The 18,954-nt window shown below is 41.4% G+C and overlaps 1 protein-coding gene across 4 annotated transcripts in view; it reads left to right on the top strand.

The window, feature by feature from the left end:
* MINPP1 (multiple inositol-polyphosphate phosphatase 1) overlaps positions 1-17,978 on the top strand; it is a 31,610-nt gene extending 13,632 nt beyond the window's left edge. For all 4 annotated transcript variants that reach the window (XM_083365018.1, XM_083365019.1, XM_083365017.1 and 1 more), the window contains one exon: positions 15,558-17,978. In XM_083365018.1, the coding sequence (XP_083221144.1) occupies positions 15,558-15,954 (397 nt within the window). In that variant the 3' untranslated portion in view covers positions 15,955-17,978. The remainder of the gene's footprint in view (positions 1-15,557) is intronic.
* Positions 17,979-18,954: the final 976 nt, after the last annotated feature.

The raw sequence follows: 18,954 nt of genomic DNA, 5'->3' as shown, positions 1-18,954 counted from the left end.
TGCCTTAGGTTATGTATTTCAGTGTGTCCATTTCTTTATATTTCTGAACAAATAAAAGTCTGAGTTAGGAAAGGATTAGGTAATTAGGGCCTTTTCCATAAAGTAGGATAAAGCACAATTGGGTTGAGTGACTTAGAATGTGTAACTTACAAAGTCAAGATGGTGATAGCGCCACACTTAAGAAAGAACTAATGGATCAAGTCTAATGCTAATTTTCTGTTGTTTCAATGGCATCCCACTGAGAAAATGCTCAAAATCTGCTTTGCTGACACTATAGCAGGGATATTCCCCCAGCAGAGAGGCAGGAAGCAGCCAGCTAGTTGGCAGATACAGAGAACATACAAAGGAATATGACTTTAACCCCAATCCTATTCAATTAAAAATCAAGCAATATTTCAACTACACAGATGAAACTAAGAGTAAAATGCCACATCCTTTTGTTTTTCCTTCATTGATGAGCTTTCCTAAGGACACTTTTCCGCCTAAGCAGAAGTGAGTGAATTCTTATTCCCCGGTGAACATGTTCACTCCCAAGGAGACTGATGTTTCCCCTAACCAGATAGACTATTTCAAATGTATTTTAGGAGATAAAGGGAGCTTTACCTACAAAAAATCACTTAAGCATTGATTTAGGGTCTAGATCCCCTGTGTCCTATTGTATTTGATCATCCTGGCGCAGACATGTCAAACTCCCGACGTCACATGACGTCGCGCAACGTATTGGGACAGTTTTTCCATTGCCGGCAATGGGGTGGGCGCAGCTTTTGCATGACGCATCCAGCCCGCGGGCCAGCATTTTGACACCCCTGTCCTAGCAGATGAGGGAGCCTGGTGGCTCACGTGATTAGGACACTGGGGTGACCATCGCCCAGCTCGTGTTCAAGACAAGGTTGTACTGCATGGCAGGGTGAGCTCCCGTCACATGCTCCAGCTCCTGCCGACCCAGCAGTTCAAAAGTGGGCGACCACAAGTAGATAGAAGTTGGGTGGGCAACTTAACAGGGACATGAAAGGAACCCCCAACATGGACGTCCCCTGGGCAACAGTGTTGCCATCGGTTGATCCTTTCACCACAAAAATACTGTGGCACGGAAGTATGGTATCCTAGAAGATAAACTTCTTGTAAGGTATGATAGTAAATAGAAGGAAGAGCCTTCTCTGTGGGAGCGCCAGCTCCCCCCTGAGCTTCGGATGGCCCAAGATCTCCAGTCCTTTCTCCGCGGCCTCAAAACACTCCTTTTCCACCTGGCTGACCTAGACTGACAGGGATTTTAATTATGTTTACAATTCTAACTCTATTCTTTAATTTATTTTAATTTATTTCAAATTTTTATTTTTAATTTACTGTACAGAGACCTTTAAGTTTTGTTGTTGTTAGCCGCCCTGAGTCCCTCGGGAGATAGGGCGGGATATAAATCCCATAAATAAATAAATAAATAAATAAATAAATAAATAAATAAATAAATAAATAAATAAATAAATAAATAAGAGATTTATGGTAAACTTTGATTTTGCTGAAAAAGTATTTTGTAAGAGTGTAGAGCAGTGCTGTTCAACCTTTTCACAGATTGCACTATCTTTAGGAGATGGCAATATTCAAGTACCACCAGTTGCCTAGCAAGGTGTCAAAAACTTGATGATGAGGGAAAAAAGGAAAAAAAATGATAAAGTACATGTAGTCCTCAACTTACAACAGTTTGCTTAGTGCAGGGGTGTCAAACTGCTGGCCCGAGGGCCGGACGCATCATAGCGAAACCGCGCCCACCCAATTGTCGGCAATGGCAAAAAAGTCGCAACACATCACGTGACGTTGCAAGTTTGACACCCCTGGCTTAGTGACTCTTACAATGGCACTGAAAAAAGTGACTTATGACCATTTTTCACACTTATGACCATTGCAGCATCCCCAGGGTCACGTGACTTACATTTGGATGCTTGGCAACTGATTCATATTTATGATGGTTGCAATGTTTCAGGATCATGTGATCCCCTTTTGCAACCTTCTGACAAGAAAAGTCAATGGGGAAGCCAGATTCACTTAACAACAGTGTTACTAATTTAACAACTGCAGTGATTCACTTAACAAATGTGGCAAGAAAAGATATAAAATGGGACAAAACTCAAAACATATTTCTCACTTAGCAACATAAATTTTGGGCTCAATTGTGGTCGTACGTTGAGGACTATCTGTACACCCACTTACCACACACTTAATGGGAAACTTGTGCCTGTTTCTCTGACATTAATCTTTGCACTGCTCTATCCCCTCTCTCCCTCTGCTTGGCTCAAGGAAGCCTCTCCTACGTCTCTCTTTCTCCATCCTCTTCATCCTTTTTTTCTCTCCCTTTCCTATCAAAATCTCCTCCTTTTATATCCTCTCCTCTCTTCCCCCTCCTCTTTTTCTCTTTGGTGCAACTCCAGCTAACTCCTCTCCCAAGCTGCACGCTGCTCCTGGAAACGCCAAACAGCTAGAGCCCCGTGCCAATCCTGGTCACTCAGCAGAGCCCCAGCAACACGGCAGCTCCAGCTGACTGTCTCCCAGGCCTGTGCAGCGCTGCTGCCTCTTCAGCTCATCCCCCTGCTACACTTTTACACTTTTTTACACTTTTTTTACAGTGTTTTTCAACCCGTTATACGCACACCACCTACCAGGTGCCAAAGTACCATCAGTGGTACGCTTACCACAGGTTGAAAAGCACTGCCCTATACCATTTTAAAAGGGACGCGGTGGCTCAGTGGGTTAGGACGCTGAGCTTGTCGATCAGATGGTTGGCAGTTTGGTGGGTCGAATCCCGAGTGCTGCATAACAGAGTGAGCGCCTGTTACTTGTCCCAGCTTCTGCCAACCTAGCAGTTCGAAAGCACGTAAAAATGCAAGTAGAAAAATAGGGACCGCTACGGTGGGAAGGTAACAACATTCCGTGCGCCTTTGGCGTCTAGTCATGCCGGCCACATGACCACGGAGACGTCCTCGGACAAGCGCTGGCTCTTCAGCTTTGAAACAGAGATGAGCACCGGCCCCTAGAGTCGGAAACAACTAGCACACACGTGCGGGGGAACCTTTACCTTTATACCATTTTAGATAAGTGGCTGTCCAGTCTTTTCTTAAAAACCCACAACTTCTGTCAGCAAGTTGTCCCACTGGTTAATTGTCCTCAATGTTAGGAAGTTTCTCCTTAATTCCAATTTGCTTCTCTCCTTGATTAGTTTCCATCCATTGTTTCTTGTCCTGCCCTCTGGTGCTTTGGAAAATAATTTGACCCCCTCCTCTTTGTGGCAGCCTTTTAGATATTGGAACATTGCTATCAGGTCACCCTAGTTCTTCTTTTCTCTAGACTAGCCAAGCCCAAATTCTGCAACCGTTTGTCATAGGTTTTAGCTTCCAGGCCTTTAATCATCTTATTGCTCTTCTCTGCACTTTTTCCAAAGTCTCAACATCTTTTTTATAATGTGGTGACCAAAACTGGATGCAGTGTTCTGGGTGTGGCCTTACTAAAGCTTTATAAAGTGGTACTAATACTTTACATGATTTTGATTCTATGCCTCTCTTTATACAACCAAGGATTTGCATTACCTTCTTTGGCTGCTGCTTCACACTGCTGGCTCATATTGTGATTGTCCACTAGGGTTCCAAGATCCCTCTCACAGTTATTGTTTTTAAGTCAGATTTCCCCTAACCTATACTTAAACCTTTGTTTTTCCTACCTAAGTGTAAAACCTTGCTTTTCTTTACATTAAATTTCATATTGTTGTATAAGGCCCATTGTTCAAGTTTGTCAAGATCTTTTTGGATCCTGAGCTTGTCTTCTGGGGTGTTGGCTATTCCTGCCAGCTTAGTGTCATCTGCAAATTTGATGAGTTCCCCTTCAATCCCCTCACCTAAACCATTTATGAAGATATTGAAGAGTATTGGGCCTAAGACAGAACCTTTTGGTACCTCACTGCTTACTTTCCTCCATGTAGATGTAGTACCATTGAGGATGACACATTCAGTATGGTTTGTTAGCTAGTTACAAATCCATCTTTTTCTAGCTTACCAAGAAGTAGGTTGTGGTATACTTTGTTGAATGCCATGCTGAAGTTTAAGTATACTATGTCCACAGCATTTTGCTGGTCTACTAATTTAGTCACTTTGTCAAAGAATGAAATAAGATTGGCTTGGCATGATCTATTTTTAGCAAACCCATGTAGGCTTCTAGTTATAACTTTGTTTGTTTCTAGATGTTCGCAGATCTGTTTTTCAGTATCTTTTTCAGTATCTTCCCAGGTATTGACATGAGGCTCTTTTCTCTCCACGGCCTGTTACTTCCTTGCCATCTTATCTCTTAAGTGGACCTACGGTTTCCTTGACTTTTTTCATGTTATTTATATGTTGAAAGAAACTTTTTTTAATTACCTTTGACTTTTGTTGCAAGTCTTGTTCATTTTGAGCCTTTGCTTTCCTGACGTTATCTTTGCAGATTTGGGCTATCTGCTGATACTCTGCTTTAGTTATGTGTCCTTCTTTCCATTTTTTTGTACTTGTCCTTTTTGCCTTTCAGTTTATCAGAGGGATCTTTCTACAACCATGCTGGTTTCTTCTTGGATTTCTTGTTTTTCTTTTTCAGTTATATTGTGCTGGACTGGGCTTTTGCAGTGGCGTAGCGTGGGTTGTCAGCACCCGGGGCAAGCACCCGGCCGCTGCACTGTCCCTCCCCCAGATAGTCCCTCGCTCTCTCTCCGCACCGCACCGCACGCCTGGCACACCCCCCCACAGTGGGTGGCGACCCGGCGGCTCGGCTCGGATTCGCACAGCCAGCACTGCAGTGAGAGTGAGTGAGCCAGGCACGGGCAGAGAGCTGCGAGTGCGCCCCCCCAGATGTTGCGCCCGGTGCGGCCGGCCCCCCCTGCACCCCCCACGCTACGCCACTGGGCTTTTGTGATCATATTTTTCAGAGTTTCCCATGCCTCTTGTTTTCCCCTTTAGGATTTTCACCCATGGAATTTTTCTTAGGCTCTTTCTGAGTTTTTTAAAAATTGGCTCTTTTAAAGCTTAAAGACAGTGGCTGGATTATGTTCTATTGCTTATGTTTGCATTATATTGAATTTCAATGTGACATAGTCACTCTTACCCAGTGTTCATGACTGAGTGTTTTTAAGAAAAAACTGGACAGTCACTTGTCTGAAATAGTATAAGCTGTCCTGCTTGAGCAGGGGGCTGGACTAGAAGACCTTCAAGGTCCCTTCCAGCTCTGTTCTGATTGATTGATTGATTGAATAAATGAATAAATGAAATCATTGGTGATGTCCATTTTGAACTCTAAATCATTAGGGAATGAATTCATTCCCCAATTCTAAGTGCCTTTGCCCCCAATGGGATTTTCTTTTCAAGCACCTAAGAAATCAGGAGATTCAGGCAGTTCAAATGAGTATAAAGATTTATTGCAAGCTTAAGCTCTCTACAAGAATCTGACCAACTGGCCATTAAGGGAAATGAGTGGGAGATAAGATAGGCATTTGAGGTGGACTGGACTTAGATCTCTTGTAGGTGCACAGGGACTCATGACTTATAGCACATTTGACCCCTCCCTTAGTTTCCATATAGTCATCTTCTATAAGGTAAAGGTAAAGGTTCCCCCAAACATGCGTGCTAGTCGTTTCCAACTCTAGGGGCCGGTGCTCATCTCCGTTTCAAAGCCGAAGACTTGTCCGAGGACGTCTCCATGGTCATGTGGCCGGCATGACTAGATGCCAAAGGCGCACGGAACACTGTTCCCACCGTAGTGGTCCCTATTTTTCTACTTGAATTTTTACGTGCATTCGAACTGCTAGGTTGGCAGAAGCTGGGACGAGTAACAGGCACTCACTCTGTTACACGGCACTCTGGATTCAACCCGCCAAACTGCTGACCTTCTGATCGACAAGTTCAGCGTCCTAACCCACTGAGTCACCGCGTCCCGGCATCTCCTATATTTCCCATGTATTTTACCAGAAAACATAGATAGGGCAGGCTAGAAAAGTCAGTGCCCTCCTAACCCTACTCAAGAATCCCGGGTTTATTAGTGATGTCCATTTTGCTCTACGAGTTCATGGTGACCTAACCCTAACCCTAAGTGGAAGTTTCCTCCGATAGGATTTTTCTGTATATTTTATCAGGAAACATAGATAGGGCAGCCTAGAGAAGTCAGTATCCTCCTAACCATACCCAAGCACTCCAGGTTTGTTGGCGATGTCCATTTTGCTCTAAGACTTCATGATGACCTAACCATAACTCCTCCCATGTATTTTACCAGGAAACATAGATAGGGCAGCCTAGAAAGGTCAGTGTACTCCTAACCATACCCAAGCACTCCAGGTTTATTGGCGACGTCCATTTTGCTCTAAGACTTCATGATGACCTAACCCTAACCCTAAGTGGAACTTTCCTCCAATGGGATTTTCTCATGTATTTTACCAGGAAACATAGATAGGGTAGCCTAGAAAAGTCAGTGCCCTTCTAATCATACCCAAGCACTCCAGGTTTGTTGGCGATGTCCATTTTGCTCTATGAGTTCATGGTGACCTAACCCTAAGTGGAATTTTCCTTCAAAGGGAGGAGTTCTTGGGTATGGTTAGGAGGGCAGTGACTTTTCAAGGCTGCCCTATCTATTTTTCTTGATAAAATACATGGGAAAATCCCGTTAGAGGAAAATTCCGGTTAGGGCTAGGTCACAGTGAACTTGTAGAGCAAAATGGACATCGCCAACAAATTTGGAGTGCTTAGGTATGGTTAGGAGGGCACTGACTTTTCTAGTATGCCGTTTGTATGTTTCCTGCTGAAAAACATGGGAAAATCCAATTGGAGGGAAATTCCACTTATGGTTAGTGTTAGGTCACCATGAACTCGGAGAGCAAAATAGACATCGCCAACGCACTCGGAATTAACTTACTATATTAGGAAGATGCTACCAAGATGTCCACCTTAGTCATTAATTAGTCATGCTGCCTAATTTTCCTCACCATGTCAGCTTCCTGTTGTGGGGATAAAATGAAGGGAGATCCCCATGTAAGACGCTTTGAGTTCTTGGAGAAAAGGCAAGATATATATCTAACAAATAAGCAAAATATAATATGTTATAATTGTTGAAGCGTAGTCACATTTACCTGCAGAACTATTGAGGCATGATTATACTGGATTGGAATCCCCCCTTTTATAGTTTTTGGCAGGAATGACATGGAGGATTTTGGTGCCCAAATGAACTGCACTTACACAGAATGGAAACTGGCCCAGATGAATGAAGTATAATTTAGGCTGGCTGGGGAATTCTGGGAGTTGAAGTCCACAAGTCTTAAAGTGGCCAAGTTTGAGGACCCCTGCTATAACCCAAGAGATCTTTAAATCAATAGAGTTAGTAGTGTTTGCAGAGAGGGAAGAGGTTTTATTTATTGTACTTACTGACATAAAACAATTACATAAACAAGTACAGGTAGTTCTCGACCTACAGTCATTCATTTAGTGAACATTGGAAGTTACAATGACACTGGGAAAAAAGTGACATATAACCATTTTTCAGACTTACGACTTGCAGCATCCCCTCGTCACCTAAGCAAACTCTGGATGCTTGGCAACTGGCTATTTATGACAGTTGCAGTGCCCCAGGGTCATGTGATCCCCTTTTGAGACAAGCAAAATCAGTGGGGAAGCCAGATTCACTTTACAGCCCTGTTACTGGCTGAACAACGGCAATGATTCATTTTACAACTGTAGCAAGAAAGGTCATAAAATGGGGCAGAACTCAATTATCTCGCTTAGCATCAGAAAATTTGGGCTTAATTATGCTTGTAAGTTGAGGACTGTCACTAAAACTATAGCAGATCATGGGGCACTGGGTGTTCTGTAGTATTCTACTATTAAAACCATCATCCTCTTCTAACAAGAGACTAATGTGGAGAAGTTAGAAGTTTTGTTGTCTCCAATAATCAGCTGGTGAACACAGAAGATTGTGGGAGCATATTTTTATCCATTAGATCTGAAATTGAGGATGGGATAACTAGAACCAGCAGTATCTAGCACTGATGAAGTTACCTAGTGTGGGTAATGAAAGGTCTACAAGAAAACAACCAAGCTCAGGAAGCACCAAGAAGCCTTCAGTTCAACCCTGAGCTATAAATATTCTCCTTTATTAGAACCAGAACGAGTTAAGATAAACCTGCTAAGGAAAGTTTGACTGGATGCTTCAGTAGCTTTTGCTCCCTTTCCTGCCCTTGTAAACCTTTTATTTCTTTGCTCAGCCTGTTTACAGCTTAATGATTTCTAGCTTTCGTATGCAGTTTTCAACCTGATGTACTTTGTGCACTTAACCTGTATCTTAACATGTTTCCTTCATTGCTCTTCTTGAAATATAAGAATAAATGCTTTTATTCTTACACTCCAAGACCACCTAAGCTTGGTAAATGTGGATAAAATGGGGGGGGGGGGAACAGAGTCTTTTATGTAAGACTTCCTCTTCTATTCCCTCTGGATTCCAAGTGAGAGGGGACACTTCCCCTTTCAAGGATAAGGGTAGCTGTGTAGCCATCTGCCGGGGGTGGGGGGGACTGTCTCACTGGGGAATGGCGTCTCCTACCAGACAGCTTGAAACACAAAAGAGAGACAGATTGGGAGGTGTTTGAAAGAAATCTGGCAGGCATATTTAATTTAATTTAATTTATTAATATTTCTATACCGCCCTTCTCCCGAAGGACTCAGGGCGGTGTACAGGGCAAGAATAAAACATAAAGTTACAAAAATTAAAAAGTTATTAAATACATGCCCATAAAAAACAATAAATACATTAATAAAACCCCCAATAAAATGATAATAAAAACCCCAGCAATCCCACCCTCAGGCCAGGCCGGCTTGTTCGAACAGGTATGTTTTCAGATATGTGGATGTTAGGAACATACATCTCCTTCCCTGGTAAAAACCCTTCATTAAAAATGTTATTTACAATGTTTAGTAGCAAGCAACATTCTGTCTCGGTAGAAAACAATACATGTAGCTCAGAGTTGAACTATGGAGTTCTTGACACTCTCTCAGCTTGGGTCTTTGCTTACAGACATTTCTTTGCCTGAATAGGTAACGTCATCAGTGCTAGTCTGTGTGCTTTGCTCCCTGTTTATACTTACCGTATTTTCCGGCGTATAAGACAACTTTTTAACACATGAAAATCTTCTCAAAAGTTGGGGGTCGTCTTATACGCCCAGTCGCCTTATACGCCGGAAAATAGTAAATCCTCGGGAGCAGAGACGTTAGTGGAAACGGACAAATCCAGCGCTCGAGAATGGCGAAAGACGTCCTACTCATAAATAAACCGCCCACCCCACCCATACACGCCTACACCCGCCCACTCCCTTTTTCCACCCCACCCTTCCCTGACAATGCCTCACCCCTGCCTCCCAGCGTCTTCCGCTCGCCAGGTAAACTTCCATTGTACCCCGGGACCACCACCTCGCAGCCCGCCATTCCTCCCACCACGCCCATCACCCACCCGTGCATGGCCCCCTCCCAGCTCCAGTCCATGGACCCCTCTTCAGCCTTCACGGGCTCTGACGACGCCGTGTTCCCAGCCAGGCTAGTAGGTGTAACGGGCGCAGCCTCTCACCACATTCTGAAGCCGCCACTCAGCCAGACTGTTGCCGCCAAATGACCCCTCCCACGTTGCTTCCAGGCTCGCTGCAACCTGGACGGGCGTGGTCCTGGGCAAGGACGCCGCGGAGCCCGCCAGCATCGGGTGAGTCCCGGCAGAGGCGTCCTGCGCATGCACGCGCTGGCCAGCTGCCGGGCAATCTCTAAGGCAGCGTCGGACGGTCGGGAGATGCAGCCGACGCGCGGGAGAAGGCTGGCTCACGACAAGTCGAGGTCGGCCTGCGTCAGTGGCGTGCGGGGATGGTGGGGGTGGCTCCTGTAGCGAGGAAGGCGCGTCCGTGGGGAGACGGGCGAGGCCCGTGCGTCGTGCTGCGAAGAGGGGCCCCTGAATGTCGCGCCCGTGGGCCGCGACACCTTCACCTAATTGAGAAGCAGCCCTGACTTCCTACTTACCTGTATTTTCCGTTGTATAAGACTTTAACCCATGAAAATCATCTCAAAAGTTGGGGATCGTCTTATACGCCCAGTCATCTTATACGCCGGAAAATGCGGTTGTAGCTTACCCTGCTAGTATCAGTGAAGATTCTCAATCATCCAGGCAGAGATGCCTGAAGGTTGAATCGTTGCAACTGGACTAGATTTTAATAATGATATAAATAATAAAATTTAAAAATTTTATTTCAAATTTAACTCCAGTTGCAATGATTTAACCTTTAGATAACTTCACACGACCTTCAGTTACCCTGCTAGTGTTCCAGCTAGGAGAAAACTACACCTCCACCAACAATGATGTGCAGCCTTCCTTGCCAACTTCTCTCCCTTGACTTTCTTGGTGGGAAGTGAGCAGATGGGTTGTGAATATTGATCACATGAGTGTTGGACCATCATAAGAGCCTTGGTGGAGCAGTGGGCTAATGCCTCCTTAAGTAACACCAGTAACACCAGCTGCCTGCAATTAGTGCAGGTTCGCATTCCACCAGGCTCAAGGTTGACTCAGCCTTCCATCCTTCCGAGGTAGGTAAAATGAGGACCCAGATTGTTGGGGGCAATTAAGCTGACTTTGTAATAATGCCGCTTGGGGGTGTGTGAAAGCCCTAATAAGCAGGCATATACATAGAATGAAGGCTACTGCTAAGCTTGTAAGCCGCCCTGGGTCTTCGGAGAAGGGCGGGATATAAATGGAATTAAAATAAAAATAAAAAAATAAGACCAGGCTGGTTGCCAAGAGCCCCACGCTTAGGACTGGCCATAAGTCCCACTCATTCGGTGCCATCACATTTTGAACAATTGTTGAATGAGTGGTCTTTAACTGAGAGCTACCTGTAAAATAGTCTTATGCGCATGAAATTTGGTAACAAACAATGGGAGTTTGTACAGAGGCATTTCTAAACACCAGGGCGGCATTAAAATCTCAGATATGGCTAGGTATACAATTGGATTCTTCTTTACCCTTACAACATTGTTACCTTTCTTTTGTCCCCAATGGAATGCAGAAAATATTGTCCCAAAATATTAATAATGACAAGAACAGCGGATTTCAGTAGCGTTCCTATTTGTGCTTTGGATTCTGTGCAATTTTTCCTTGATGAGGGCCAGACATCAAAAGGAAGGCAGAATCAGACAAAAATTAAGTTGGATTTAGTTTAGCTGATAAATATAATTATACAGTGATTAAGGCACCAAGCCAGAAAGCTGGAGACAGTGCATTTTAATCCCACCTTGGCCATGAAAACCAACTAACTCACATTGAGCCAGTAACACACTTTCAGCCCAACTCACCTCGCAGGGTGGTTTTGTGGGGACAATAGGAGGCATGTGTTGAACAGGTTTGCCGCCTTGGGTTATTTCTAAAAAAAATAATAAAGACAGTATTCAGATAAAAGTTAGGTTTCATGTATTGAATAATTAAATTCCATTATCTGTCACATTAATCCTTACAGTGCAACAGTACTTATTGGAGAGCTTCTAGGGATTACACCCAAGGCTTTGGCAGACGGTTGGGAAAGCTTATGATCTTCTGATTTATAACTCATTTATAACTCATTCTTGTTGCTCAGTTACCATTTATGTACATAGAGTGATCTAAAAATACCAAAATTGCCTAAAAAAAGAGATGGAACAGAGTAAAAAAATTAACAGTTCAAGTCAGTTCTTATTTCCAGTAGCTCTGCAGGTTCACACACGAAAAAGGGCCAAACCTAATCATTAGAAAAAATCAGTTTGTTAGCTCAAATTGGATATCTCTATCCAGGCACTCATTCTCTGGTTCCCTGGAAGCAACTCCCATTATCCATGAGTTGCCAGTTGTCCTTAAGTGCACGTCAAAGAAAAGGTTGGAGTTAAACTAAAAACTTTGTATTGGTTGATTAGATATCTTTTGCTTAATGTCCTTTTGGGCAAGTGAACGTGTTCTGTTACACAACAAGATAATAGATCCAAGGAAAGATCTTGTCAAGAGTTCATGGGGTTTTGAGAAAGACATCTTTTTTGAACAGCAATCAAAGTTTGTTGACCTATGTGGGTGGGACCCTTACGTTGTTATGGTCAAACAGGATTATCAAACATCACCCTTTGCCTTCATAAAATGAACAAATGTATTTGTATTGACAGCTTAGTACGCAGAAAGCTATTAGAGAACTCTATTTTTCTAGAATAAATTGTATCTGTTTCTAATAATTTGTTCAAGAATCCATGCTAATTTATATTACTTCAGGAAACTACTTAATTGTACCTCTGCTGCATAAGACTGATCAATATTTTAGTAAATCCTAAATCCTCTTAGTCATCATTATTGTGAGAATTTAATATTAAAGTTGTGAGGAATTACATTTTCAGTGAAGGAAATAAGGCAGGACTAAGTTCATTCCGACTGAAGACTAATACTCTAATATTGGTTTAATTACAAAAACTTGCAAATGAATTTGGCTGAGTACAAAATTGTGCCACGCTATATTTGTTTAGTCATTGATTATTACATAAAGTAGTTAGCTCATTCATATAGCGTGTTAAGCAAACACTAATAAACTTTATTATGGCTTAGTGGAGTCATGCTAAGTTCTTCACCCTTCCTTCCCTTTCAGATATATATCACTTGACTAATGTGCTAGCCTGATTTTATATCAAAATCAATATATTAGTAATGCTGTGTAATGAGTTTGTAAAGCAATATACTACAAATGTGGCAATCAAACAATTAACTGAACTTTGTTGCCTTTTACATGATATAGATTAAACCATATAACTAAAAGCATTCCTCTTATAATATTAAACTATGGACTTGCTAGCTCAGTATGGAAATTCTGCAGAATATTGTGACTTGTGAACACATCCTCTTTGCTCCCATTTGAATTTTCCCACTAATATGAGCAGCTAAGCAAACCAGAAATATATGAAGTACTGTATATAGGGTTGGGCTGTGGAGTCCTTGCTGCTCTCGAAGCTTGGTTGTTTGCTTGCAGATGTTTCATTACTCAGTTAGGTAACATCCACTGACTGTGGGGTTTGCTTTCTAGCACTGATGATGTCACCTAGTCAGTAATGAAACGACCCTAAGCAAACAATCCAAGTCAGAGAGCAGCAAGGACTCCACGGACCAGAAATAATTTGTTTTAATATATCATCTGAATTGGATAGTACATTGGATCAATCTAACATAACAAGGCCTTCCTAGTTTACTATCTGATTTGCTTGGGAACAGTAAGCTACGAACTCTAGCCTTGGTAGTACATCTAGTGCTAGCCATACTTCCCTGCCCTTCAGATCTCATCGTCTAACAGTCTGGATGGGATTTGAATGCTTGGTTGGATAAAGAGAATCATAGTCTACCACATTTAAAGAGTACCAGGACAGGAAGGATTAAGGCCGGTTTCTGATTTGTATCCACTACAAATCTCAGTAATCTGTGCACTAATCTATATTGTCAGAGTATTCAGAAACTTTAAACGAAGTACTAGCGCACACATCACATTAGGCTGTTTAAAAAAAATCACTTTGGTTGTGGCTTATCCATATACTTGGAAACCCCCCAGAATGTAAAAAATGGGCTCAGCATATAGGCTTTTAGTCATAGCAGTGAACTACAGATTGGAAAATATGCTCGCCGTAATAATGTGAGATTTCACTTAAGTATGTATTTACAATATTTTATATTGTACTGTCACTGTAGTGCTTTGCAGCATACAGGCTTTGTATCATCTGTTTTGTACTGCATCCTTATCTTAGTGACTCACAAAACTCAAAAGATTGCATGAGCAGCTTATTTATAATCTAACGGAAGGACTAACGAATGAATTTTCAGCTTAGCTAAATGTGGCAGACCCCTAGAAAAAGTGCATATTGAAAAGCATTTAAAGGAAAACGATGTTTGCTCTCATGTGCATGTTCAAAGAGGCATTTTGCGGTGAAGCAAGGGACAATGGATGCAATAATTTAATGGAACAAAAAAAATAGAAGTACATAAAAGGAAGTCATAGACAAGAATATCGTAAGATACCCTAGCTGGGAGGGTACCTTTGTTTTTATGGATTTTTTTTTAAAATCCCATTTATATCCCGCCCTTCTCCGAAGACTCAGGGTGGCTTACAATTTAAGCACAAACCAATGTTCTTAGCAATGACTGTGAGCAGCCTAGTCATTGTATGTGAGATAGGCAACCACATAAGTCCTATAAATATATGGATAAAAAGAATGTAACTAGGACTTAAGGCATTTCTTAAAGTAAGGACAAGCTCTATCTGCAGATATTATCAAGCCTTTAGAGATATAAATATGTAAAGAGTCAGTTTGGTGTAGTGGTTGAGATGCTGGGCAAGAAAACAGGACACTGAGTTCTGGGCTTCTTTTAAGCATGAAAGCAGGTTGGGTGACTTGGGCCAGTCACTCCTTCTCAGCCTAGCCCACTCATTCACCACCTTGAGCTGGCCAAAATATACTTTTATAAAGGCAGGCTAAAATAATAACAACAATATGAACTGAAGCTATGTGAAAAAGACTATCTGAAATAGAATTGCTGCTCAACACTTCCCATATATGCAGCCAAGATACTGCAGTGGAGTTTGGACTGGACAAATGTGTCACCCTTACAAACAATAGGGGATAAATAGTGAAAACTGGGGGAATGAAGATGCCCTATGGAATTCCAAAACATCTGGAGGGCCACTTGAACACTATTGGCATTGGCAAAATCACCACCAGTCAATTGCAAGAGACAGGTTTACATGGAAGAACTTCCATTCTGTGACATTATCTTTAATGTTATTAAACAAAAACATCTGCCTATTCCAGGTCCTTGGGAATTACTTGACAAGTGGATAAAAATGTCAGATGCCATCTAAATATCTGGCTGACTGTGTCACTAACTATAATAATAGGGGAAAAAACATGGGCATCCCATAGTCAGAGAAAAGGGAATTGGGAATAATTCTCACTATAGATTTCTGGGCAGAGGTAAGTGGATCTCTTTGGGGAAAATAAGGATTATGAAAATACATAGCAGACTTTTAACCAAGTCACATGAATTTTTCTGATATAGTATTAGAAGCAGAGCATGACTTAGCAACTATGAATACTGGGATAGCATGGGGGTGGAGGAAGAATAATAATGTGTGCTGGTTACTGCCTTGATTGTGGCAGTGTCTCCAATGAAATGGTCAGGTACTCTGCAAACAGCTCAGGAAACTGGCCTCTGTAGTCTACTAGAGATTTTGTCATTTGTTTTTTTAGGTATTTTGGGTAGGGTTTTAAAAATCAGCCCTATTTTGAGGAAGTGACCATTATTTAAATGTATTATTTGATCAAAGCATGACTTTTTCCAACTAAATTGATTATCCTAGCTTTGAATCACTATAATTAAATCTAGTTTTTCTACTAGCAGATTTGACTACAGCACCCAGTAACAAAACAGTAGTTTCCTATTCATCCGAACTTGGATAAGTTTGAGTTAATCCTTTCTTTCTTGACTTTTCAACTTTCTAGGTCAAAACCCATTTCTTCGCCAGTCATCATCCAATTTGGACACGCAGAGACTCTTCAGCCTCTTCTTGCACTCATGGGCTATTTTAAAGACAAAGTGCCTCTTAATGCCAGCAACTATCACAGTCAATCAAAACGCAAGTTCCGTAGTGGCCGTATCGTCCCTTATGCTGCCAACTTGTTATTTGTGCTTTATCATTGTGATCAAGCTAGATCTCCTAAAGATGAGTATAAGGTTCAGATTCTTCTGAACGAGAAGCTCCTGCCCTTTACGTACTCGGGGAAAACCGTTTCTTTGTACACCAAACTGAAAAACCATTACAAATGTTTTCTTCAGAATTGTGAGTTTGCCAAAGTGTGCAGTATCAAGAAAAATGGCACTATCATTAATCCATTATAAAGAGACATCGTAAAAAAAAAAGATCACCAGTGTTTCAGCGTGTGCATATTTTTGGCAAATGGTAATGTTTTTTGCTATTAAGACTGGTGTGTTGCAGATGCTGCAGTGTTTTAAAAAGTCCTTAAATGTATATTTGCAATTTCTAAAAATAGCAACAGACCTGGAGCCTGAAGAAAGGCATGCTGAATATTTCCAAATCTTGAAACAAACTGCTCTTTTCATGAAAAATAACTCACTCTTTCCTTTCCTAAATCAGGAATGATTGAAAAGTAATGACATGGTGTTCAGCACTCAGCTTGCTCCATTGCACTGGCTGTGATTAATGATGATGAAAAATGGTTGCTGGAATGCTAACTTGTAAAAAAGGTGGATTTCAACAAGTATTTCTTACTTTCAGTTCCAAGGTTCTTTTACATATTCCTGTCAATCTCAGGGGAATTTTGCAGCCATGTGAATTGTCTACATATTTATTTCTCTGTATCCCATTTCAGAGGTTTAGCATACATTTGGACAGCAAAATGGTAACTGACCATTCCATGATTCAGTCATTTATTTTTAATGGTAGACTCTGTCCAGTAATAATGTTCATCTTCTAGGACCAGAAAAAGAAGGCTTGTGAACTTGGCATTTGGACTAGGTCATTCCAGTTTCGGTATTTAACTATTCCAATTGCCTTCTTCTGTATTCATATTGAAGATGAAGAATTAGTGGAATTCTTTTCAGGATCCAAAAAAGATTTAGTCATTCTGTACAGCAGGTGATCTTTTCAAAACCTGAAAAATTGCCTGAAATTTAATCTGTTTTGGGTGTGAAAGAGAGGGCTTAAACAGTGGGAATGGGAGTGTGGAGACCTTTGGGAAATAAATGTCTACCATTCTAACTCTGAAACATCAGTTCAAACCCCAAATCCAATCTCACACTTTTGAAATGAAGGCCATTTTGCTTCTGTATCTCTGCAGTTCAGTCTCATAATTTTAGGGGGACAAATACAAATTATTAAGACTGCCTGCAGTTCAAGGGCCGTTAGCTGCCAACTGCTATTTATGGGGTGGGTTATATTACAAGTTACAAAGATTTGTATAACTTGTATATGGTGCTTTTGTGAAATTTCTCATTAATCTTTAAAAGATATATCTTCTGACTGTGTAAATCAGTATTTTTCAAACTTGACAACTTTAAAATGCGTGGATTTCAACTCCCAGATTTCCCCAGCTAGCATGCTGGATTCATTTTATCAAGAAGATATTTTTAGATTCTTTCTTTTAAAGAATCATATGCGAACAACAGATGCTACCTTATATATATATATATATATAAAAATCAGACATCCAAAGCAAGGGGTTCATGTTTAAGCAGAAATCAGATTAGAGTTAATTTTAAATCAGCTTATACATCTTAAGAAAAGCAATTGAATTAAATGGATTAAATTAGAAAATGCCTTACAATAGACTTTGAAGAAAGGGATTTTAAACTTGCTTTTAGATGTAAGGTTTTTAATGAAAATAATTAAAGGAAATGACTCTGCAATGATGGCTCTATTGATCAAGATGGAAAGAAAGAGAAGAAGATGACACAGCAAGGTGGATAGACTATGGTCTTCCATTAAATGGAATACAGCATGTGTGTTAAATATGTTACTGAATGTAAACTGGATAAGACTTCAAGAAGTGTGTAATTCTCTTCTTGCAATTCAGGTTTTTCTTTTGCAAATCCTTGTTAAACAAGATAACTTATCATATGACTTAAGTTCATTGTCTATTGACAGTATATTATATTGGCAGTATATTAAAGACTTACATTAAGGTTTAACCATGTGAGGGAAATGTTATGATGGATCAAAAAGTTCAAATATAGCTAAGATTATGCAAGCTAAATTCAAACAGGTTTAATTACTACTTTCTGCTTGATCTGCTTTGTGTGGGAATTTGATGCAGATTAAAGGTGAAGATGGATGCCAGGACACACATTGGCAATAAAAAAGGTAGAGTGTGGGAAGACAGCAGATTTCTGCAAGATCGCTCCTATTCCCATTCACTCATGAAAAATAAACTCAGTTGAGGATAATTATTGGTAAGAGAGAAAGGACTTCCTTTTGTGCTTGAAGTGGGTTAGATAGCATCACCACCAGATGGATTCATAGCTGGCTGACAGGCCGTACTCAGCTTGTGGTCCTCAATGGAACTGCATCTACATGGAAGGAAGTGGGTAGTGGGGTGTTCTGGGCTCTGTTCTGGGCCCAGTGCTCTTCAACATCTTCATCAACGATTTGGATGAGGGGATAGATGGGGGACTCATTAAATTTGCAGACAACACCAAGCTGGCAGGAATAGCCAATACTCCAGAAGACAGGCTTAAGATACAGGAGGATCTGGACAGACTCGAACACTGGGCACTATCTAACAAAATGAAATTCAATGGTGAAAAAAGTAAGGTTCTACATTTAGGCAAGAAAAACCAAATGTACAGGTATAGTATAGGTGGTACTTTGCTCAATAGTAGTAACTGTGAGAGAGATCTTGGAGTCCTAGTGGACAATCACTTAAATATGAGCCAGCAGTGTGCTGCAGCTGCCAGAAAAGCCAACACAGTGCTAGGCTGCATTAACAGGGATAGAATCAAGATCATGTGAAGTACTAATACCACTTTACAATGCCTTGGTAAGGCCACACCTGGAATACTGCATCCAGTTTTGGTCACCACATTGTAAAAAAGATGTCGAGACTCTAGAAAGAGTACAGAGAAGAGCAACAAAGATGATTGGGGGACTGGAGGCTAACACATGTAAGGAACGGTTGCTGGAATTGGGTATGTGTAGTTTAACGAAGAGAAGGGTGAGGGGTGACATGATAGCAGTGTTCCAATATCTCGGGGGCTACCACAAAGAAGAGGGAGCCAAGCTACTCTCCAAAGCACCTGAAAGCAGGACAAGAAGCAACGGATGGAAACTAGTCAAGGAGAGAAGCAACCTAGAACTAAGGAGAAACTAAACCTAAAATGTTT

This window comes from Vipera ursinii (assembly GCF_947247035.1).
Source record: "Vipera ursinii genome assembly, chromosome: 5".
Classification (NCBI taxonomy): domain Eukaryota; kingdom Metazoa; phylum Chordata; class Lepidosauria; order Squamata; family Viperidae; genus Vipera; species Vipera ursinii.
The sequence above is the reverse complement of the archived record's forward strand: the minus strand, read 5'-3'. Positions and strand labels throughout refer to the sequence as shown.